This window comes from Heteronotia binoei, chromosome 4 (assembly GCF_032191835.1).
Source record: "Heteronotia binoei isolate CCM8104 ecotype False Entrance Well chromosome 4, APGP_CSIRO_Hbin_v1, whole genome shotgun sequence".
NCBI lineage: Eukaryota > Metazoa > Chordata > Lepidosauria > Squamata > Gekkonidae > Heteronotia > Heteronotia binoei.
Window position 1 is genome coordinate 78,153,218 of NC_083226.1, and position 23,616 is coordinate 78,176,833.

Sequence of the window (23,616 nt, forward strand, 5' to 3'; positions counted from 1 at the left end):
CTTTGGTAAGGTCGACAAAAGTCACATACAGAGCCTTGTTCTGTTCCCTTGTTCTTATGACATAGAGGACAGGAAAACCACATCATAAGAAGATAAGTTAGATCCAATTGAGCAGCCATCTTTTAGTTTGCTATTCATCTATGTATATATGAACTGCTCCATTCCATTGTGTCTGAGGGAGTGTCTGTGCACATGAAAACATACACCTTGAACAAAATTTTCTTGGTCTTAAAGGTGCCACTGGAATCAAAATAAGAACATAAGAATTGCCTTATTGGATTGAACCATTTCCTCTTCACAACCCTGAAAAGAATGAGATCTGACCAGGGAAAGGTTTTTGAGGAAAATTCTTCGATCAGTTGGGATTTAAACACAAGACTCCTCAGCGAGACACTCTTTAACTATTACACCACACTGGCTCTCACATTGGTTAGAATTGTATGGTTCCTTTTGCTTGATCAAAGATTAAAAATATTCCCCCCCCTAACAAATTCTGCATACATCATGTAAACATTGTTACATTTACATGTAATTGCTGTTCATCCAGGTGTCTTCTGTGCACGCACATTCTGGGACTCTGCTTGCTGGAAGATACTCTGGTATTTTTTTAACACTCCAAGGAAAGCCCCTCCCCTGCTGAGCTCATTAAAGTCCATCTTTCCACCTCAAGATCACATGCACTGAAGGGAGGAGCCCACCCTTTCCCTCAGTTCTCCTAAGCCGCCATGAGTACCATGAATGTAAACTGCATCCTATGAACTCACAGTGGGGTAGGAGGGAGGGAATGTGTGCCTTCCCGGAGACACCTTGATAAACAACAGTTACAGGTAAGAGCAACACTATTTTCATCTTCAGTCATGCATTCCCACATTGGAAGACTACAGAGCTTCTCACCTTTGAGGCGGGATGAGTTTCAGTAAAACAAGGAGTGCAGCATGGCTCTGCCAACTGGTGAATCCCTTCTTACATTTATGTCCACAGAATAGTGCTTGAAAAAAGATGTCCAATGATAACTGCATCACTGTTCAGCAGATGTCCTCCAAGGGAGTATCTCTTCAGAACACTGCTGATGCTGCCTGCATATGTAGAAGGTGCTCAAAGCTCCAGGGGATGTGATAGACTGGCCTGCTCATACCTCAACTTAATAGCTAAAGCTGGAAATGGTGTGTTCTGAGGCTGACATCCCCCTTGAGCCACTGGAGTTGCACACAAAAAGGTACAGGGACTGCTGGACATTCTTTGTTCTAAGTAAAACAATAAAGACCTCTTTACATCTAAGGAATGCAGTGGGGAGGTTTTGGCCTTCAAGTTTGGGGATGGAAAAAATAGTGGAAGCGCTGAGCAAGGTGGAAACTAGAGGCCACCTTAGTTAGAAAGTATTAACTGGGTCTCAGAACTACATGGCTTGTCTGGAACGTAATAAAAGGATGGTTAGCCCTAAAGGCATGTTGTAAGTTTTTGAAAAAAAATTTGTGTTTGTCTGTGTCCTTTATAAAATTTACATATCTACTACCTGGCATTACATTTTATGACACACATGGCCTGGCCTGACAAGGTCTCATTTATGTCAGATCAGCCCTCATAACAAATGAGTTTGACATCCCTGCTCTACAGTGTCATGGAGAAAGGCCTGATGACAAGTCTGAGCCCAGACCAGAAGGGGATAGCCCTCAAAACCTGCTCTTCCTTGTAATTTGAATGCCCCATAAGGAGGTGGGAAGAGATTGCAGGAAGATACTGAACTGGCAGATCTACATCATTACGGTTCCATGAAAGGAGTCCCTCAGTTCTGGAGCTGCTTTTCTCAACTGCCAGTTGTCCCATTCTTGAGGTCTAGAAGGAATATAATAAGAGTAGCCTTGCCAAGGAGACGGAGACACAGAACTCTGCCACGGTGCTGAGGAAGACAGTTCCAATAGTTAACTATCTGCTGGAACTGCCAGTGTACCCTGGCCAGGCTCTCTTTCCCCCTCTGAAACTGAATGAGCCAGAGAGGAATGTGAAAGTGTTCATGGTGGGGAGACATCCCCCCATTCCATCAGAATCAAAGACTGTTTGGCTGGAACCAAAGAGTTAATCAATTCTGGGAATGTCTTGGAAGTGGAAAAACGCTTCTCCTTATGTTTGGATTTGAAATGGACTTTCTTAGGCAGGGGTTCCAATGTGTAACATTCAGCTGCATGGCAGGCAATCTGACCCAATGCTTCGGTTCTGTCTTGGAACTGATAGAACAAAGACACTCAATGGCAGACTCACAAGTTGGTCAGTTCTAACCAGGGACTTTGAGGGCAAGGTCTCAATATGCTTGGCTGGGGCAGATGTTTTCACTGCCTTGCTGCTCTGTGCAAGCACAGTCCAAATGTGCGACTGCACAGAAGACTGAAGATGAACTTTAAAAGTCGTTGCAACCTTCATTTCTCAAACTTCTGCTTCAAAAATGAAGTATGGGATCAGTTCACATTTACTGAGAAAGGTCAAGCTAGGAATTGAATGGTAACAGAAACTAAAAGATGTAAACAAGCTTTGGTAGTATTATAATGAAAAAGAACTCAAAAAATATTCAGATGTTACAATTATTTTGTGCTGCACCTAAATTCCATGGACCACAGTTACATTAGACAGTTCCTTTACTCACATGCATTACTGTATGCATTCTAATAGCACATTGCAAGTATGAAAAAGCATTATTCCAATTTCTTAAGGTCTGGGGAACTGTCTGATCAAAAGAATATCTGACATCACTGTAATACCAGGGTGTGGTATGCAGCATTTTTGTCATGAAGATCAATAGGACATTACCAGCATTATTTAAAAATTAAACCTGATCTCACTGTGCTTGATCATCATAGAACTTTTTCACATCACCAACATTTTACAATGTTGGTATACTGCAACTGTCTGCACAACAGAAATATGTCACACTTTGTCAAATGATTCAATACCATATGTAAACAAAGGATGCAGAACAGAAATCACTGTATAGCCTATTTTATGCATGATTATGGATCATAAATGTTTTATTTTTTCCTCTCTAATGACTCAATCCTACAACCCACCATCATTTTTCAAGGAAACAGCAGAGATGACATGAACTATATCATACACATAGTAGAGAGTAGAAAGATTTGACTGGAATTGTCAGCAAATGGAAGTAATAATGGTCTCAAAAATCCTTCTGCAACATTCCCGATAAAATGTGGCCTCCCTTTTCAGGAAAACTTCCTGAATGCTCTCTCATACAGTTCAGTTACCCACCACAGTTTGAGTTCTCTGGCGATTCTCAACATTTGGATCATAGTAAAACGCCAAGAGCCACAGCAAGGCACCTGAAGATTCTGCATTGGACACCAACAAATGCTCTGCAGCTGTATCAGCCCATTCTCCAAAATGAATGAACAAAAACCAGGTCTCAAAGAGATTACCACAAGATCTGCAACAGCACCAAAGCATATTTCAATTTTTCAGTCTGTTACCATTAAAATTTCATTAAAGGCTCTCAAAAATTGTAGACTTGACAATGCTTAGCTGCACAACAGGCATGCCAACAGTAGGAAAATAGTTATTTCATACTTGGAAGAATGCTTCTTCGAGCAAGAGTGCATTCTAGCAATACTAGACATTTATAAATCACACAAAATATATATTACTCTCCTTTACCAGAGATAGTCCCTATTTTCTGGTATCCCTCCCTAGTAAAAAAAAACCTGCCTCTTTTTGACCTTTGGAGGATTTTAGTGTGAGTTTACAGAGCTTTTATTCTTCAGGATTTAACTTTCACCCCCAGATTCTCCAGTGTACTTGCATATAAATGCATACCCATGAACGCCAACATGCCACGTAATGTACAGATGCAACTGCAAAGTAATATTGGACTATTATGTTTAAAGTATCCTTTTGACCAAAGGGACAATCAGATCCAGTTTTTAAAAGAGTGAACAACAGAACACCGAAGAATAACTATACAAAGAATAGCAACTTGAGGGGAGGGAAGGCTTTAGCAGAGAACTTTCTTTGATAAGAGAACTGGAATGCTACATGCATCTCTGTTTTCTTCTGTGCAATACAGAAAATACCAGATCATACACAAAGACTGATTCCACAGTAGCAGTTGTTCCACCCCCAGGCTTCTGCTTTCCCCAAATCAAGCGATCAATTTCTCATCAGTTGCTGTGTGGGCCAGGTCCGGGGCTAGGGGTGCATGCGCTCCTAGGCTGAATTCGCTTCTCCGCCCCCCCCCTCCGAGTGTTATTTTTGCATACAAAGAGCGCGTGTGCATGCCAATGACATCACTATGATGTCACTGTCACCCCCCCACACACACCGCCCAACTTTGCTGCAGCCTCCCGAGCTTTGGGAGACCCCGGCAACAGTTTTTTCTGGGCTACATCGCCTTGAGCTCAGCAGGGTCCGTGGGTTCTCCTGCTTGCGACCCCTCTGAATCAGGTGGGTGGAGGCCTGAAGGGGTCTCCTTTCGCCATTGGGCTTTTACAGCAAGACAGGCATGCAGCGGCAGCTGTTCTTGTTCTCCCTGTACACCCTAAAGCTCACCCCGTCGTGATCGCCATTACAGCAGAAAGAGGTGAACGCCCGATCGCTTGCTTCTCTACTTTTCAATAAGCTTTTGATCTATCACTTCTCTGCCTCAAGCATGACAATTCTACGTGGCAAGTAAGTGTGCTTTCAATACCACAGTTTAAAAATACCGGAAATGGAGACTGACTGAAGCTATGCCGAGAGAAACAAAGGCTGTGGAATTTTTCCCACTTTCTTTGAGAGGGATGACTGCATTAAGGAGTAAGAAGGTGCATTTTAACCAGAAAATCATGATGTGGAAATCTTTCAGGAAGAAGGGATTTTTGAACTAGATCTCTCTCCGTGGATAGTTGGATATGGACCTTGCAAGAAAATCTGATATGTGATATTAAAAGGTTAAGTTAAGTTAATATGGACATAAAAGCTAAAGGACTGAAAAGTTTTTGAAAAGAATTTTATGTAAAAATAGCTAACTTAGATTAACTTTTAAGAAGGCAGACAGCATAATTTGGTAAACTTGTCTTTAACAGATAATGATACTAGCTTTTTATGTTTGTTATCGATATGGGCAAACCTACAAGCTAGTCTGTAATTGTTAAGAAGGTAGACACCATAATTATTTTGTAAATTAGTAGATCTCCTTCTAATATATTTGTTTGAAGAAACTGTCTATAATGAGATAGATAAATTATTGTGTTCTATTTCTAGCCTGTTAAGAACGACCCTTGGCACTTACCGTGAGGGGTCCTTCTCCTAAGAGGACAGGAGAACATCTTGGGTGTTTCCCACCGTCCAATCAGGGAGGCAGGAATCTTAAAACTTCCTCTTCCTGTGGCTGTGGGAACCACCCTTCTTCCAGTTCGGGTGACTCCAAGAAGCAGTAAAAAAAACCTCTTGCGACTAACGCTCCTATGTAACAGGAAACTAACCGGCGGTTGGGAAAAAAATGTGGCATTAGCCTCCCAGACCGACTAGAACAAACTCTTATAGAAAATGACAGGTAAACCATAGGTAACAGATGCCAGCAGGCAAAAAGCAGCCGTAGGCGAAGGATACAGAAGAAATCAGATACAGAGAGATGCTGCCCAAGGTAGGGCGATAGACGGGAGGGCAAGATGTCCTCCTGTCCTCTTAGGAGAAGGACCCCTCATGGTAAGTGCCAAGGGTCGTTCTCCCTAAGAGGCGGAGGACATCTTGGGCGCTCCCATAGCAGTATGTTAGTCAGGGTGGGATCGCCCTACTCAGGCAGTACATGTTGCAGGATTCGTCTGCCAAAGGCTGCATCCGCCAACGCGTATGCATTCAGTTTATAATGGCGGATAAAGGTGGAGATAGATGACCACATAGCTGCTTTACACACCTCCTCGATGGAGGCGTTCTTATTAAAAGCTGCATTGGTAGCCGCACTTCTGGTCGAGTGCGCTGTGATCCCTGACGGTATCTGAAGGTGCAATGCCTGAAGGTGCAGAGCCGGCCTGAGCCTGCCCTTGCGGGGAGGGCGGGATACAAATAAAAAGTATTATTATTATTATTATTATACGCCTCCGTTATACACTGCTTGATGGCATAACTAATTGCCGACCTGGAATTTTTTGTCCCAATCTGGGCGCTGCTATGTTAATGAACATGGAGTCTGACTTGTGAATAGATTCAGTTCTGATAAGGTAGACTTTAATTGCTCTTCGCACGTCTAGAGTATGCCATGTGCGCTCCTTGGGATGCTTTGGGTCCGGGCAAAAGGATGGCAGGTTGATTTCTTGGCTTTGATGAAATCTAGAAGAAACCTTCGGTTGAAAAGTAGGGTCTGGATAGAGAACTACTTTGTCCTTGTGGAACACACATAGCTCTCGTTTAACCCACAAGGCTCCGATCTCTGACACTCTTCTGGCCGATGTTATTGCCACCAGAAAAATGGTCTTCATGCGCATCATCTTTAAAGGCACAGATATTAAAGGTTCAAACGGTGGACTTGTTAAGGCCGAGAGCACTAGATTCAATCTCCAGGTAGGGAAGCGATGTACTTGTGGTGGAGAGCTCATAGAGGCTCCTCTAAGGAAACAACGAATATGAGGGTGTGATGTAAGATTCACGCCGTCCACCTGCTGGAGAACCGAAGACAAGGCCGCAACCTGACGCTTGAGAGTAGCCGGCTTCAGGCCAGAACAAAGACCGTCCTGAAGAAACTGAAGAATCTTAGGGACAGAAGGATGCAAAGGGTCCACAGTTTTCCTCCGACACCACCTGTGAAAGGCTTTCCAAGACATATCGTAAATCCACGTTGTGGAGTCCTTTCTGGAAGCTAGGATGGTATTCGTCACGTCGCTTGTATAGCCTAGATCTAACAGAGAGCGCCTCTCAACCTCCAAACGGTCAATCTCAGCCAGTCTGGATGAGGATGCCACACTGGTCCCTGCAACAGCATGTCCGGCCAAGTTGGCAGGCGAAGTGGCTCCGCTACTGACATCTGTTGGATTGAGGAGAACCAGTGACGTTGAGGCCACCAGGGAGCAACCAGGATGACCTCGGCCCTCAGTAGCCTGATCCTTCTGAGTAACCTTGGAATGACCACGATTGGAGGAAAGGCATATAGAAGACTTTGTGGCCAGGGCGATGTTAGCGCGTCCGTGGACTCCGCCTGATTGTGGTAGTATCTCGTGTAGAATCGAGGAAGCTGGTGGTTCTGAAAGGACGCAAAGAGATCCAACACCGGCGAACCAAAGTGCTCCACTATCTTTAGGAAAAGCTTCTTGTTGAGAGACCACTCTCCCGATTGAATGCTCTCCCAACTGAGCCAGTCTGCCTTGACATTGCAAGTCCCTTTGATATGTTCTGCTCTTATCGATTTCAAATGAGTCTCCGCCCATTCGAACAGCTTCCCGGCCTTCTTGTGAAGGGAACTGGACCTGGACCCCCCTTGATTGTTTAGGTAAGCTTTGGCTGCTATATTGTCCATTAGGACTAGGACATGTTTCCCGGTCACCTGGTCCTGAAAATGTAGTAGAGCTAAACGAATGGCCCAGAGTTCCAGAAGGTTGATTGGGAGACTCGTCTCCTTGGTCGTCCACAGACCCTGGGTGGGGATCTCGCTGAGGGTCGCCCCCATCCTGATAGGCTGGCGTCCGAGAACAGCTGTATTTCCCTCTCTACAAAATATGTTCTCCCCTGACGTAGGTTGTGGTCCTTGGTCCACCACAGGAGACTTTCCTTGACTGTCTTGGGAACTGACAGAGACAGGGGACGCTTCTCCATGATCTGGGTTTGGTATGGGCGTAGAAACATCTGAAGCTGTCTGGTGTGAAAACGTCCCCACTGGAGCGCCTCTAGAATTGAAATCAAAAGGCCCATGAGTCTTGCCAAGGTCTGGAGAGACGACGATGACTCCTGTACTACCTGACGTACTAACGTCTTGGTCTTCAGTATCTTGTCTCCTGGGAGAAAAACAGAGTTCAGGTTCATGTCGATGATCATGCCCAGGTGTTGTAGTCTCTGGGATGGGCATAAATGACTCTTGGGTACGTTGATTATGAACCCGTGCTGCTGGAGACAGCAGATAGTGTGTAGAATGTTCTGCTCCGCGCTCTTCCTCGACAAAGATCTTATCAGCAGGTCTTCGAGATAAGGAAGCACGTGTATCCCTCTCTGCCCGAGGATTGCTACCAGGTTCACCAACACCTTGGTGAACACCCGTGGTGCCGTTGCCAGACCAAACGGTAGAGCCCTGAACTGGTAGTGGGACCCGTTCATACAGAAGCGAAGGAATTTGCGGTGCGCAGGGAGGATTGGAATGTGAAGATAGGCCTCTGTTAGGTCCAGAGATGACATATAGTCTTGATGGTGTAGGGCTTCCGTTATCGACGATGGACTCCATTCTGAAATGACGGAGCTTGATATGTCTGTTCAGGAATTTCAGGTCCAGAATTGCCCTCCAGTCCCCATTTTTCTTGGGCACCGTGAAAAAGATAGAATAGACACCTTGACATCTCTGCAATGGAGGGACTGGTTCTACTGCCGCAATTTCTAGTAGATGGTGTATTGCCTTGAAGGTGATGTCCCTTCGTCCTGGGTTTGCACAAAGGGGAGACACAATGAAATGATCCAGAGGTGTTCTTTTGAATTCTATCGGGTAACCCCACGAAACAATTTCCAGAGTCCAAGCATCAACCTTTGAGGCCGCCCACGTCTGATGGAAATGTAGTAGGCGGCCCCCCACTGGAATGGAGTCCCAGTCATGCTTTATTGAGCTTGGGAACCTTCTCGAACTTGTCGGTCCTATCGGACTGATTTCTCTGGAATCGGGGGTTGGAGAAGCCCTTTCTGAAATTCTGCTTGGGCTGTCCCCAGGTTGATCTTCTATAGTCCTGTTTAGGTTTGGAGAAGCCGGCGGAGGTACAAAAGGAATTAGACCTGAATCCTCTTTTGTCGGAACGTCTCAGATACTTGGGCATGGCCTTCTTCTTATCTCGCGTATCCACCAGGATCTTCTCCAGGGCGTCTCCAAACAGCTTTTCTCCTTGAAAGGGGTAGGCTGAAACATTCAACTTCGAGTGAATGTCTGCCGGCCGGGCCCGAAGCCATAGGCCCCTTCTCACTACGGTGTTTGACGCCATCGCTCTAGCAGAGAACGTAACAGCATCCAGAGAGGCGTCCGCTGAGAATTCGGAAGCCCTAAGGAGTCTGCTGGTGCCTTCCAGGATCCTTTTATCTGCGTCTGGCAAGAGTTAAGTTAGCTGCCTTATCCAGAAGATCGATGCTCTGGAGACTATAGAGTTGGTCGCAGCTGCCTTGATGGCCAGGGCTGTAGCTTCATGGCTCCTTTTCAAAGCCAGGTCTATCTTTCTGTCCCAGTTGTCTCGCACTGAGCCATGGCCGTCCTCAGCTAACAGGCCATGCGACTGTAAGGCTGCGATTGGGGCATCCACCAATGGTACCTGTAGCATATCATTAGCAAAGGAAGGTAACTCATAAAGCTTTTTGACAAAATTGGGCACTTGTCTGTTGGCACTAGGCTTGGCCCACTCAGACTTTAACTGGCATTCGAAGAACTCCGGAAAGAGAAAAACCTTATCAGAAGATCTGTATCTAGGAAAAAACTCCATGTTCCCCTTGGGTTTATTTTTGGGGTTAGTTAGTGGGTTGGAAGACTCCTGCTCTTCAGGGGACACCTGGAGGTCTAGAGCAGACAGCACTTTGGCCAAGAGAGGGTGGAACTCTTCTGCCTTGAAGAAATGTGATGAGGGTTCTGGAACTGTAATGTTCTCTATCTCCTCATCAGATAAGAATTCGCCCTCCTTCCAATCTCCCCCATAGGAATCCTCAGAGCGAGCCTCTGAACAGGACCTTTCGCTCTCCAGCTGGTCACTGACCAATGATTTCTTTGGAGCCCTAAGGTGGCTGGTGCTACCTCTGGACCTCTTGGGAGGTGGCCTGGAGGAGGAACTTGACCTGGGGGACCCCGGCCTCTTAAGGGCAGTTGCCCTGACTGCTGCACCCACAGTCTGTCTTATGGACTCAAAAAACTCAGAAAGAAAGGAAGGTCCCATTAAGGGTACGTTACCCAAGCCCATCTGGGGCTGGTAGGTCTGCATGGCTTCCGGTGCAGGCTGGGTGCCATCCATGACGAAGTTTCCTGCCTGGAGGTTGTCATCGGGAAGTTCCTGCATCTGGAAGCTGCAAGGCTGCTGGTCGTTCCCGTTTCGCGCCTTTTTGCGCTCCCCAAGATGGCCCCCGGTGCTGGGAAAGAGCCCTGACGAGGAAGCCTCGTCCACCCTTCATAGCCTTGCCCCTACAGGGCACGTTACAGGTAGCCGAGGCAAGCCCAGCGGTCATGCCGGCTCCGGGGGGTGGTCTCTCAGTTCCGCGCCAGGCGTCAGGAACCGGGCTGTCGTCCATGATGCGTCATTCTCCCTCTCCTCTGCTTGCTGCAGCTTGCGCCTTTGTTCTGTGCCGCTGCGCCGCTCCTCGGAAGCGTTGAGGGAAAGCGGGGGGAATGCGAAGGAAAGACAGAGGAGGCTGAAGAAAGACTGGAAGACGGAAAAAAGGCTGGAGGAATTAGTTGTTAGAAGCAAGGAAAGAAGGAAGCAAGTTAAGAAGGAGGAAGAAAATGTTTTTTGTTTTTAAAACAGATAGAAAATTAATTGAGAGGATAGGAACCTAGCCTAAAAGCTTGCTCTCCCTGTCGAGGCAGGAAATAAACTGGAAGAAGGGTGGTTTCCACAGCCACAGGAAGAGGAAGTTTTAAGATTCCTGCCTTCCTGATTGGACGGTGGGAAACACCCAAGATGTCCTCCGCCTCTTAGGGAGAATAAAGATATTTGTCTTAGACTGTATTAAGGAGAGAGAAGGTGCATTTCAGTTATAAATCAGAAGATACATTTCTTTTTAGCAAGAAGGGTCTCAAACTATCTCTATCTTCGTGGGTAGTTGGGTATGGAACTCTTAATAAGAATAGATATGTGACTTTTAAAGGTTGTGAGATTTTTGGGTTATATTAAGTTGGTTTTTCTAGAGTAATAGGGATATAAGAGTTGGATTAATTGTAATCTGGCAGATTTGCTATTAATACGCTTCTCTGGAGAAACTGTTTATATTGAGATAAATTACTATGTTATTTTTTTTTAGCTTGTTAAGGATAAAGATATTAATTTTATGTGCTTATTATAATGAGGATATTGTTAAACTAACAAATTAGTCTGTGCTTTCAACATGGTTAAACTAAACCAGCCACTTCCATGTTGAGATTGTGGCCACACACACACACACCCCGCTTTGGCATGGCCTCCCGAGCCTTGGGAGACCCCGGTAAAGGGCAGCAGTGGCGAGGGTGTGCTTGCAGCATGCTTGCTGCCTTGCCCTCCCACTTTGCCACAGCCTCCTGAGCCTCGGGAGACCCCGGCAAAGGGCAGCAGCGGCACGGGCGCATTTGCAGTGTACTCGCTGCCCCGTCCTCCCACTTTGCTGTGGCCACTCGAGCCTCGGGAGACCCCAGCAAAGGGCAGGAGTAGTGCAGGTGCACTTGCAGCTTGCTCACTGCCCCGTTCCCCACTTTGCTGCGGCCTCCCGAGGCAAGGGCGCACTTGCAGCGTGCTTGCTGCCTGCCCCCCTACTTTGCTGCGGCCTCCCAAGCCTCAAGAGACCTCACCAAAGGGCAGCAGCGGCATGGGTGCACTTGCAGCGTGCTCGCAACCCCACCCCTCCACTTCGCCACGGGAGACCCTGGCAAAGGACAGCAGGGGCGCAGGGCATAGGGGCCAAGTGGCTTACTCCCACGTGCTGGTCCTGTGTGTGGCTGCATTTTTTAGAGATCAGGAAGATGTAGGGCAAATTGGAGGGAGCTGTGGGTCAAAATGTGGCTATGCAGCAACTGGTGGGAAATTTATCGCTTGATCCGGGGAAAGCAGAAGCCCGAGGGCAGAGCAATTGCTACTGTGGAATAAATAAAACATTCATAAATAGTTTACTAAATTGAAGTCTACATTTCTTAGGACTTGTAAACTATTTTTTGTGTCTGAATAATCCCTTTCACACTGCAACTAAACCCCAAAAGAGAATCAAACATCTATTAAATAGGTTACTTATGGAAACATCATGTAGTGTGTTTCAGAAGCTGACTGATGCTCTTGTTCATAAGATTAATAGTTTGTGCTCTTTTTTCTAGTTAAAAGACCCATAACATTTAATATGAGTCACAGAGGCACACTTCCACTATGTTGCTAGTGCCCAGTAAAAAAAATTTTTTTAAAATATCAGCTAGGATTTTTCCAGCTTTCAGGAGAAAAAATTATCTTACTGGATTTCTCCAGTAAAACTCAAATATGATGAAGCAACTTTAGACATTATTAGCATGTATTCTATATGCTTTGGCATATAATTTGACATGGAAAATTATTGTTAAACCTAAATATAAACAAAAATGAAGACTTTACTGATATTAGTTGTAAAACAGCAACTGATTTTAATGCCATTTGAAATTTTAGAATCCTGTACATTTTTAATACAAATCTGAACTTGTAGAAGAAGAGTTGGATTTATACCCCACCCTTCACTTGGAATCTAAGGGTACCTTACAATCTCCTTCTCTTCCTCCCCCCACAATAGACAAACTGTGAGGTAGGTGGGGCTGTGAGATACTAAGGGAGGTGGTTGATTAAAGCCTACACTGCCATTGAATTGTTGATATTCCAAGGAGGTCTCCCATCCAAGTACCTGCCAGAGTCAACCCCACTTAGCTTCTGAGATCAGGCTTGATCTATCCAGGTCAAGGCCACCAAACTGGTTCTCTATTTGTATGCAAATAAGCTTATTTGTTCAATTCAAAGTTGGGTGGTCAAAAGATTAATTGCTACCTTACTGCAATGAATGTGAAAGCCCTTGTAAACAGGAGAGCTCCTTGTGATTGTAAAAGAATTGTTGGATCAGAGTTCCAACTGCTAAATTAATTTTAAAATTGTTTTCTGAGTTTGAAAACAATTTTGCTAACAATTAGGTTAGCAAATTATAACTGAAGAGACTGTAGTTGATACTACCAAGCTCTCACAATCAAAAAAGAATTCTCAATTTAAAGGAATATGAAAAGAATAACCTTACCTCATGCATTTAGTTTCCACTACTGCTTTCAAAGTTTCAGCAATATAAATTAAATGTTGATGTAAACCAGCAGCTGGCAAATCTAGAAGAGAAAAACATTAACAGAAATTTCCTATACTGGGGACTGAAACGTGTTCTATGCTGCATTAACAAAAGAAGATGAGATAAGATAAACATAGCTGCCAAGTTTGCTAATATGGCAAATACTGTGGCAAAAGAAAGGTTTGTCTTACCTGAGGGCTGTTTGAGGAAAGCTCTCAACAGTGAATTTGGATTTTGAGGAAAGTAGGCCTTCAGTGGAAATTTGTGCTACAAGGAAGAGACAAAAATATTTTTAAAAAAAGATTACATCTCTTGACTGCTAGGAACAAGAAGGAATCACGGCTCCCAATTCATAAAATTTACCACACCAAAAATTATACAAAAAATAGCATAAAAACTTGCTGAATCTACTTTAAGATTATCATTTTTGCCTTGAAGTACTGAAAAAGACAAATCCAGTGTTGGAAATTATTCAGAAAGTGACTGAAACTAAAATCCCCTAGAGAGAGAGATGGTTTTAAAAAACAAAACAATAACAACTACTGTACAGGAAGAGATTTGTCTTTTTTCTTCCTATTAGAAATCAGAATCAACCAATGAAGTAATAATATTTATATAGCAGTGGATTTTGAACTGGCTAAGACCAAGATTGAAAGAAATCTTGGAGGATAGTTCAATGAAAATTTGGATTCGAAGTGTGGAAACAGTGAAAAAAACAGGGTAGCACTGACCTGTAACTGTTATTCATTGACATCTTCTGTACAGACACCCATTGGGATTGTGCTTGTACAGGCTGCCTGCAGAACATGTTTTCTATCCTAAAGCTTCTAAAGCAGAGGTGTCAAACATGAAATCCAGTGGCCAAATCAGGCCATCAGAGGTCTCCTATCAGGCCCCCGAGCAACGTTATCATCTGCTTCCTTCTCTCTATATCTTGCTTCCTTCTGCATAACAGTTTGCTTTGCAAGACTTGCTCAGTTGCTACAGAGCAAAACCTCTATTTTCTCCATTGGCTGAGGCTCCTCTCTTGGGGAGGAAGGGGGGGAGGCAGAGCTTGCTTTGCCAGGCTCCCTTAATCACATAGCAGTTACTGAGCCAAGCCTCTCTTCCTTCTATTGGCTGAGGTTCCCCCACTTCCATCCGCTGGGGAAGGAAGAAAAGAGCCAGAGTTTCCTTTGCTCAGTTCCATGGATCGATATAAGTTATATCGGAAGGATAGGGAGGGAAGGGTTGGAGGTGGGGTGGCTCTGTATGTCGGAGAGGGTATACAGTCCAGTAAGACTGAGGTCAGAGAATTAGATTTCCTTCTAGAAATGCTTTGGGTTGAAATAGAGGGCCCAAAAGGAAATTTAACTATGGGAGTTTATCGCCCACCAAATCAAACGATAGAGGATGATTATAATATGATGGAAGGATTAAAGATAGTGGCTAAATGTAAAAACTGTGTCATAATAGGTGATTTTAACTACCCACAGATTGATTGGGTCAATATGTTTTCAGGTCGAGACAAAGAGATTGAGTTTCTAGATGCTCTCAGTGACTGTGCTGTGGAACAGATGGTCTCACAACCTACCAGGGGTGGGGCAATCCTGGATTTGGTCCTAAGTAATGCCCAAGACTTGGTGAGAGATGTAAAAGTGATCGCACCGCTTGGGAGCAGTGACCATAACATTATTGATTTCATCATTTGTATAAATAGAGAGTTGCCCCAAAAGACCGGCACAACCACATTTAACTTTAAAAGGGGTAAATTCTTTGAGATGAGGAAGCATATGAAGAGGAAACTGAAAGGAAAGGTAAATACAGTCAAAACCCTTGGGGAAGCTTGGAGGCTATTTAAAACTACAATCCTAGAAGCTCAGATAAAATATATACCACAAGTTAGGAAACGCACAAACAGGTATAAGAAAAGGCCTGCATAGTTAACAAAGTAATGGAAGCTGTAAAAGGTAAGAAGGACTCCTTTAAGCGGTGGAAAGCTAGTCCAAGTGAGATTAATAAAAGGGAACACAGGCTGTGGCAAATCAAATGCAAGACTGTGATCAGGCAGGCAAAAAGGGACTATGAGGAGCATATTGCAAAAAACATAAAGAACAACAATAAAAATTTCTTCAAGTATATTAGAAGCAGGAAACCAGCCAGGGAGACAGTGGGGCCCTTGGATGACCAAGGGGTAAAAGGATTACTGAAGGAGGATAGGGAAATGGCTGAGAAGCTGAATGCATTTTTTTGCCTCAGTCTTCACTGTGGAAGATGAGAAGTGTTTGCCCACTCCAGAACCACTTATTTTGGAAGGGATGTTGAAAGACCTGAGTCAGATTGAGGTGACAAGAGAGAAGGTCCTACAACTGATGGACAAATGAAAATCTAATAAATCACCAGGTCCGGATGGCATACATCCAAGAGTTCTGAAAGAACTCAAAGTTGAACTTGTGGGTCTTCTGACAAAAATATGTAATCTTTCATTGAAATCTGCCTCCGTTCCTGAGGACTGGAAGGTAGCAAATGTCACCCCCATCTTTAAAAAGGATTCCAGAGGAGATCCAGGAAATTACAGGCCAGTCAGTCTGACTTCAATACAGGGAAAATTGGTAGAAACCATTATCAAGGACAGAATGAGTAAGCACATTGATGAACACGAGTTATTGAGGAAGACTCAGCATGGGTTCTGTAAGGGAAGATCTTGCCTCACTAACCTGTTACAGTTCTTTGAGGGGGTGAAAAAACATGCGGACAAAGGAGACCCAACAGATGTTGTTTACCTTGACTTCCAGAAAGCTTTTGATCAAGTTCCTCATCAAAGGCTCCTTAGAAAGCTCAAGAGTCATGGAGTAATAGGACAGGTCCTCTTGTGGATCAAAAACTGGCTAATTAATAGGAAGCAGAGAGTGACTATAAATGGGCAGTCTTCGCAGTGGAGGACGGTAACCAGTGGGGTGCCGCAGGGCTCAGTACTGGGTCCCATGCTCTTTAACTTGTTCATAAATGATTTGGAGTTGGGAGTACGCAGGGAAGTGGCCAAGTTTGCAGATGACACTAAATTGTTCAGGGTGGTGAGAACCAGAGAGGATTGTGAGGCACTCCAAAGGGATCTGTTGGGGCTGGGTGAGTGGGTGTCAGCGTGGCAGATGAGGTTCAAAGTGGCCAAGTGCAAAGTAATGCACATTGGGGCCAAGAATCCCAGCTACAAATACAAGTTGATGCGGCGTGAACTGGCAGAGACTGACCAAGAGAGAGATCTTGGGGTCATGGTAGATAACTCACTGAAAATGTCAAGACAGTGTGCGATTGCAATAAAAAAGGCCAACGCCATGCTGGGAATTACTAGGAAGGGAATTGAAAACAAATCAGCCAGTATCATAATGCCCCTGTATAAATCGATGGTGCAGTCTCATTTGGGATACTGTGTACAGTTCTGGTCACAGCACCTCAAAAAGGATATTATAGCATTGGAAAAAGTCCAGAAAAGGGCAACTAGAATGATTAAAGGTTTGGAACACTTTCCCTATGAAGAAAGGTTAAAACGCTTGGGGCTCTTTAGCTTGGAAAAACGTCGACTGCGGGGTGACATGATAGAGGTTTACAAGATTATGCATGGGATGGAGAAAATAGAGAAAGAAGTCCTTTTCTCCCTTTCTCACAATACAAAAACTTGTGGGCATTCAATGAAATTGCTGAGCAGTCAGATTAAAACGGATAGAAGGAAGTACTTCTTCACCCAAAGGGTGATTAATATGTGGAATTCACTGCCACAGGAGGTGGTGGCAGCTACAAGCATAGCCAGCTTCAAGAGGGGGTTAGAATAAAATAAAAATATGGAGCAGAGGTCCATCAGTGGCTATTAGCCACAGTGTGTGTGTGTGTGTGTATATATATCTATATATATTTGACCACTGTGTGACACAGAGTGTTGGACTGGATGGGCCATTGGCCTGATCCAACATGGCTTCTCTTATGTTCTTATGATCCCATGGGAGAAATACAAAGAAAGCACCTTTAAGACCAAAAAGTCTTAACATTTTAATTATAGTTTAAGTTTTTAAAAGAATATTTGTCTGTGTCCTTTATAAAGTTTATATTTCTGCTACTTAATCTTAATAGGTACACAGATGGTGCGGCCCAAAATGGCCCAGCCCAACAAGATCTCATTTATGTCAGATCCAGCCCTCACAACAAATGAGTTTGACACCCCTGTTCTAAAGTTCCTTCCAGTACTGATGCACATGGGTTTTCTTGCCCAAAGTGTCATGTGCTCCAGCGGCAGGGGCCCCCTTCCCTCAGTTCCTGTGAGGCCACCACAATCCCACACATGACATAGCAGCTCATGTGAGAGCTCACTGCAGGGCAGGAGGGAGTGAATATGTGTCTACAAAGAAGACGTTGATGAACAAGTTACAGGTAAGTGCAACTCTGTTTTTGTCCTCCAACTTCAGTGCAGCACCACATTGAAACCATTAGCAAGCTACTCAACAGAGGAGGTGGAGTGGAACTCTTACAAGAACAGAGCTTTCCCACATCTGCATCCCTTCTGGCTTGCAGATCCAAGGTATAATGCTTCACAAATGTATCTTCCACAGTCCAGGTTGCAGCCTTGCAGATGTCCAACAGAGGGGTCCTCCTTTGGAAAGCAGCCAAGGAGCTTTGCATCCTACTGGAGTGTGTGGTAACCTCCAATGGAAAAGGTCTCTCCGTTGCCTCATAACAGGAGTAGATGATAGCAACCACCCACTCAAAGAGGGACCGTGATGTGGCAGCCTTCCCCTTCTTAGGGCCTGTTACACACAAAAAGCGCTCTAACCCAGGGGTCCCCAACTCCGATCCGTGGACTGGGCCGCGGCCTGTTAGCAACCGGGCCATGAGTTATATAACACTTCTGTACCCTGCTTGAATTGCAGGTATTTCTTGTGTGTAGGGTGAATGGCCAGATGAAAATAAGTGTCCTTCAGGTCTAGGACTGCAAACCACGAATTAGGAGAAAGGAACTCAATGACAGACAGACACAATTCTGAACATTGAAACATTCAAGAATTTGTTTAATGCCCTCAAATCAAGGATGGGCCTATGCCTTCCATCCTTATCAATGAGGAACAACCTTGAATAGAAACCCTGTGACTGGAGGCCACTCTGGATCCTCTCTACTGCCCCCTTCTGGAGAAGTTATCCTAGTTGAACACAGAGCTCAGGATATGTGTTATCCACTGCCGAAAAAGAAGAGTGGCAAGGGGAAAGGGAAAGAAACTCTAACCCAGGGATGACCAAACTTGCTTAACATAAGAGCCACATAAAATACATGTCAGATGTTTGAGAGCTGCAAGACATGAACATTAGATGTTTGAGAGCCACAAGATGGATGGAAGGAAGGAAATAGGTGGGGAGGGATAGGTGGGAAGAAAGCAACTTTAACTTTAAATGTATTCTCCAAGCTGCTGGCTTGGCGAAGGGATTTAAAGAGACAAATGCATTATCCAAGTCAGCTGACGGGGTGGTGGGGGCTTTGAAAACCTCACAATATGTGTAAAAGAGTCACATGTGGCTCTCAAGCCGCAGTTTGGCCACCCCTGCTCTAACCTGTAACCTTCAAAAACTATAGCTAAAACCCAAGTATCTGTACTTAAGGAACACCGGGGCTAAAAGAACTGTGCTGACCTACTTTTAAAACTGGAGTTGCCAGAACTGGGACAGCCAGTGAGAGTTTCTGAGGTTGTTGCCCTTTGCTCTTTTGGGGAGGAGGGGACTTGGTGACCGGCCAGTTTGAATTGTGACACACTCTTCCTCTTTGAAAAGGTGAAAGACTCAAAAGTCACTGAGGATACTAATATGGTGCTTGAGCCTGCTGGTGCCTCTGTCCCTTAAAGAATGGGGTGGCAAATCCATGTTGCTTCTGGGCACTGCCTTGGAGCAGGTGTAGGTGAGAAAACACTCAGGGATCTGACTGTCTGATTATTCTTCATATTGGAGAAGAATTAATCAGTGCCTTGGGGAAATACAGTCATTCCTTCAAAGGAAAGGTCCTCCACTTTACATCACGTCTCCAACTGGAGAGCTAAACTACAAAATCAGGAGCGTTTTCTAAGGACTATTAATAAGAAGATATTGGATTTATATCCCGTCCTCCACTCCAAAGAGTCTCAGAGCGGCTCACAATCTCCTTTACCTTCCTCCCCCACAACAGACACCCTGTGAGGTGGGTGGGGCTGGAGAGGGCTCTCACAGCAGCTGCCCTTTCAAGGACAACCTCTGCCAGAGCTATGGCTGACCTAAGGCCATGCTAGCAGGTGCAAGTGGAGGAGTGGGGAATCAAACCCAGTTCTCCCAGATAAGAGTCCGCGCACTTAACCACTACACCAAACTGGCTCTCCTAATGAAGCCATAAATGCCTGAGACATCTGCAGCATGCCTGCCCACACTGATCTCCTGTCTGGAGAGCCTGATTGCAGTTTGAAGTTTTCCTGGAAGATATATTTGCCCTTGATCCCTTCCTGTCCGGCTTCCGCCCTGATCATGGGACGGAGACTGCTCTGATCACCCTCACAGATGACCTCAGAAGGCACCTGGACCAAGGCGGGTCAGAGCTGCTATTGCTTTTAGACCTTTCAGCAGCATTTGACATGGTCGATTACGATCTAATGACCCACCGCCTTGCTGACGCTGGAGTTTAGAGGGTGGCCTTACAGTAGTTTTCCTCCTTTCTCCATGGTCGGGGACAAAGGGTGGCAATTGAGGAGCAGTCCTCCCTGTGTCATCCACTAAAGTGTGGTGTGCCACAGGGAGATATTCTCTCGCCGATGATGTTTAACATCTATATGCACCCCCTTGCCCAGATTGCCAGAGGGTTTGGGCTGGGTTGTCACCAATATGCAGGTGACACCTAGCTCTATCTGTTGATGGACGGCCACCCAGTCTCCACCCCAGACCATCTAACTAGGGCATTGGAAGCAGTGGCTGGTTGGTTGCAACTGAGCTGGCTGAAGCTCAATCCAGCCAAGATGGAGGTCCTGTACATGAGCTGTGGGGGGCTAAAATTGGGCATCCAGCTCCCCACCCTGGATGGGGCATCTCTTGTGCCAGCTCAGGTGAGGAGTCTGGGTGTGATACTGGATGGCTCCCTCTCTATGGAGGCACAGATCGCAGCTGTTGCACGATCTGCCTTTTACCATCTTCGGCAGGCCAAGCAACAAGCGGCGTATCTCCCCCCCCCCCCCCCCGGACTTAGCTACAGTGATCCATGCAAGTCACTTCCAGGTTGGATTACTGTAACTCGCTCCACGCAGGCTTGCCCTTGAGGCTGACCTGGAAACTCCAGCTGCTGCAGAATGAGGCAGCACGATTGCTGACTGAATCGCCTGTACAGGCAAGCAGTCAGCTGATGCTGCGCAGTTAGCACTGGCTACCAATCAAGTACCGGATCCACTTCAAGGTTTTAGTACTGACATTTAAAGCCTTATGCAGCCTGGGGTCAACATACCTGCGGGACCGTCTCTCCCCTTATGAACCCCAGAGGTCATTAAGATCAGCAAATCAACATCTTTTGACCATCCCTGGCCCAACGGACTTTCGGCTTGCCTTGACCAGAGCTTTCTTGGCCCTGGCCCCAGCCTGGTGGAACCAGCTCCCTTTAGACGGCCGGGCCTTGCCGGATCTGTTGCTATTCCGGAGGGCCTGTAAGACAGAACTGTTCTGCCAAGCCTATGGCTGAGGCAGGCGGACATCCTTACCTTATTATACCATCAAATTGGCCTCCCTGCACTGGGCCAATACAGCTGATATCCTTTACACCAAAGCTGTATTTAACTGATGTGTCCACACTATTCCATGCTGCATTGAAATCAACACTGAGTTAAATGGCTTAATTTGTTTAAATTTTAATGTTTTTAATTGGTTTTTTTCTGTTTTATTGTTGGCTTGTTTTATTGTATTGGAACCTGCCCTGAGCCCATTACGGGATAGGGCGGGCTATAAATCGACAGAAATAAATAAATAAAAATTTGACTCCTCTTCTGAGTCAAATGATGGATCCAGGGATCTTGGCCCATGTAGACATGCAGACCATGCTGCTATAGCATCCTCTGGAGAACAACAGATTCTCAGTTGTTCCATTCCTGAATTTATTTTATTATATTGACTCCAGTTTTGCAGTTAGTGAGGGAGCATGCAGTAAGGCCATGGCACCACAGACAGAACAGCTGCTGGCCACGGAACCATTTGTGCTGGTCTCTGCTGATGCCACAGCTCTAACAGAGGGACTGGATGCATTCCGATCTTTCCTTTTAACAGTGACAGCTCTGTGGAGGCTGATCTAACCAACAATGTTCTAGGCAGAGGTTCAGGTGAGGGTTCCCTCTCCCTTCTTTGTTCCTTGCTCAGAGCTGACTTAGCGTGGTGATGTTTAGCCCCTGGCTTCTTGCTCTCTCTATGCTTCCTTTTGCTCTTCACTTTTTTGGCCAGTGGCTCCAAGAGACTTCTTGGCACCAAAGGGGATCTGGATCAAACTAAAGCTTTATCTCCACTCACACCAATGGAGCCAATGGAGATGACAGACGGAGCTTGTGATCTCTTGACAGCTTGACTGGTCACTGTCAGCATCTCTGAAGCCTGTAGGCGGGTCCTTTTTTTTTTGAAGAGGTGTCAGAACTCTCAAGAGCAAAATGAAGGAAAAACACATGATCTTTTAAACATTTTTTTGAGACTTTTGTTTCCACAAAGAGGTTCTGGAACTCAATTCCACTTCATTCCTCCAGTAAAAAAATCCTTCTCTCATAACGCCACCTTTAGTTTAGACACTATTTCAGAGTCTTATTTATAAATTGCTGACAAAACTTTTAGTTTGAAATACTGTACCCTTCACCCAGGCATGACATGCACAGACCATGTTTATCTGTCTGTGCCATCTTTGCTCCATACTGGGCATATTTCTTAAACAAGCTCTTCTGGGTCATTAGAGAATCTTATCTCTCTGTTTCTCAACACCGGCAGCAATTGCCACTGCAACAGCCAAGCTCCAGAGGGATTTCTTCCCATGATCTGCTCTTTAGGAACCATTTGTCAATTGCCTTCTCAACTGATACAATGTATCCTGAACACTGGAAGACCTACTCCTTTGCAACAAAGAAGGAACTGAGGGAGAAAAGGCGCATTGCACCTTTGGATTGTATGACCACTGGGAGGGGGATGTTTACAACAGTTCCAGTGGGACACAGATGCCCCTAAGGATTCTGAGCTAGAAGAAGATCTACCATGGCAGGCCAGTATGTGCACAGTTGCCAGTGTGGGACTGCACAGAAGACAAAGATGAACAATATATTTGGGTGATCTGAAATTTGGGTCAGACAAGAAATAGCTATTTTTAAATCAATTTTTTAAAATTAGAATCATCTTTTAATCACCAAATTGAGAACAAATTTAGATGGAAGGCACAAAAACACAGCATTAAACTGGATGAGGGGGAGCTAATGAGGCTACAGCTAACGGCATAGAGGGTAGAATAGAATTTCCCTTCCTCTATGTGCCCTTGAGTATCCACTCTTGTAAAGGTGTACACACACAAATGTGTGTGTGTGTACATATGTCCCCTAATCAATAATCATGAAATGTCTTTTAAAGTTACCGATCGTGATCGGCGCAGGCGCCTTTATCCCACCAGTGTGATGCACAGAGACCACGAAGAAGATTAAGTAGTATACTGTAGACTGCTCCAACAAATGGTGCTGTATTGGCTTCACGCATACTTATGTTCTAGACACCTCAAATATAACTTGGTATCCATTTACTGCAACAGAAACGTATTATTTGTCTCACTGTATTCCTGATACCTAAAACTGTACTTTGTGTATGGAAGTTCTTCTCACTTTTAAAAAAACAATGAAAAATTGAGTTTGACACACCTGCTTATTATTCTCTTGGTAAGCTTGAAGAAAGCATCGTGTAAATACTTGCATTATAGTCATTACTTCTGGTGCTCCATTGGTTTCCAGCAATGCATTCCTGAGCAGTGAAAAAGTTTAATTGTGACAGGTCAGATTATGAGTGCGCCAACCACAAAGTCATCCACAGAGAGAAGCCAAATGGGAGCATTCTTCCCATGCCTTGAGTTGCGTCTTAAACACAAGTATTATGCCACCTTGACAAGTAAGAGAACTTCGATTTCAAAGAGTCAATAGTGAATACATAAACACCTTTGTACAATATAACTGCTGTTAGCACAAATCCACTAGCAATGGAAACTTTCAATGTATAAAACCAACACTTCTGCTTCTTTCAAGTTCATGTTGATGTTCTTTGATCTTCAGACTGTTTTTAATCTTTTAATATTTGCTACTGTGTGCACCATAGGTAAAAATATATTTTGATAATATTTATCTTTAATATAATTCAGTTTGCCAAGGCTTCTACTTCTCATCACTTCTACTAAAATCCTTCGATCAGTTTCTGGATCTCTCCTGAATTTGGCACAACCTCATT

General features: G+C 44.8%; 1 protein-coding gene across 3 annotated transcripts in view; it reads right to left on the minus strand.

Moving 5' to 3' along the window:
- Nucleotides 1–23,616, minus strand: part of FANCC (FA complementation group C) — a 141,195-nt gene that overhangs the window by 16,406 nt on the left and 101,173 nt on the right. For all 3 annotated transcript variants that reach the window (XM_060235454.1, XM_060235455.1, XM_060235453.1), the window contains exons 10-13: nt 23,040–23,139; nt 13,350–13,425; nt 13,117–13,198; nt 3,256–3,430 (exon numbers count right to left, since the gene is read on the minus strand). In XM_060235454.1, the coding sequence (XP_060091437.1) occupies nt 3,256–3,430; nt 13,117–13,198; nt 13,350–13,425; nt 23,040–23,139 (433 nt within the window). The remainder of the gene's footprint in view (nt 1–3,255; nt 3,431–13,116; nt 13,199–13,349; nt 13,426–23,039; nt 23,140–23,616) is intronic.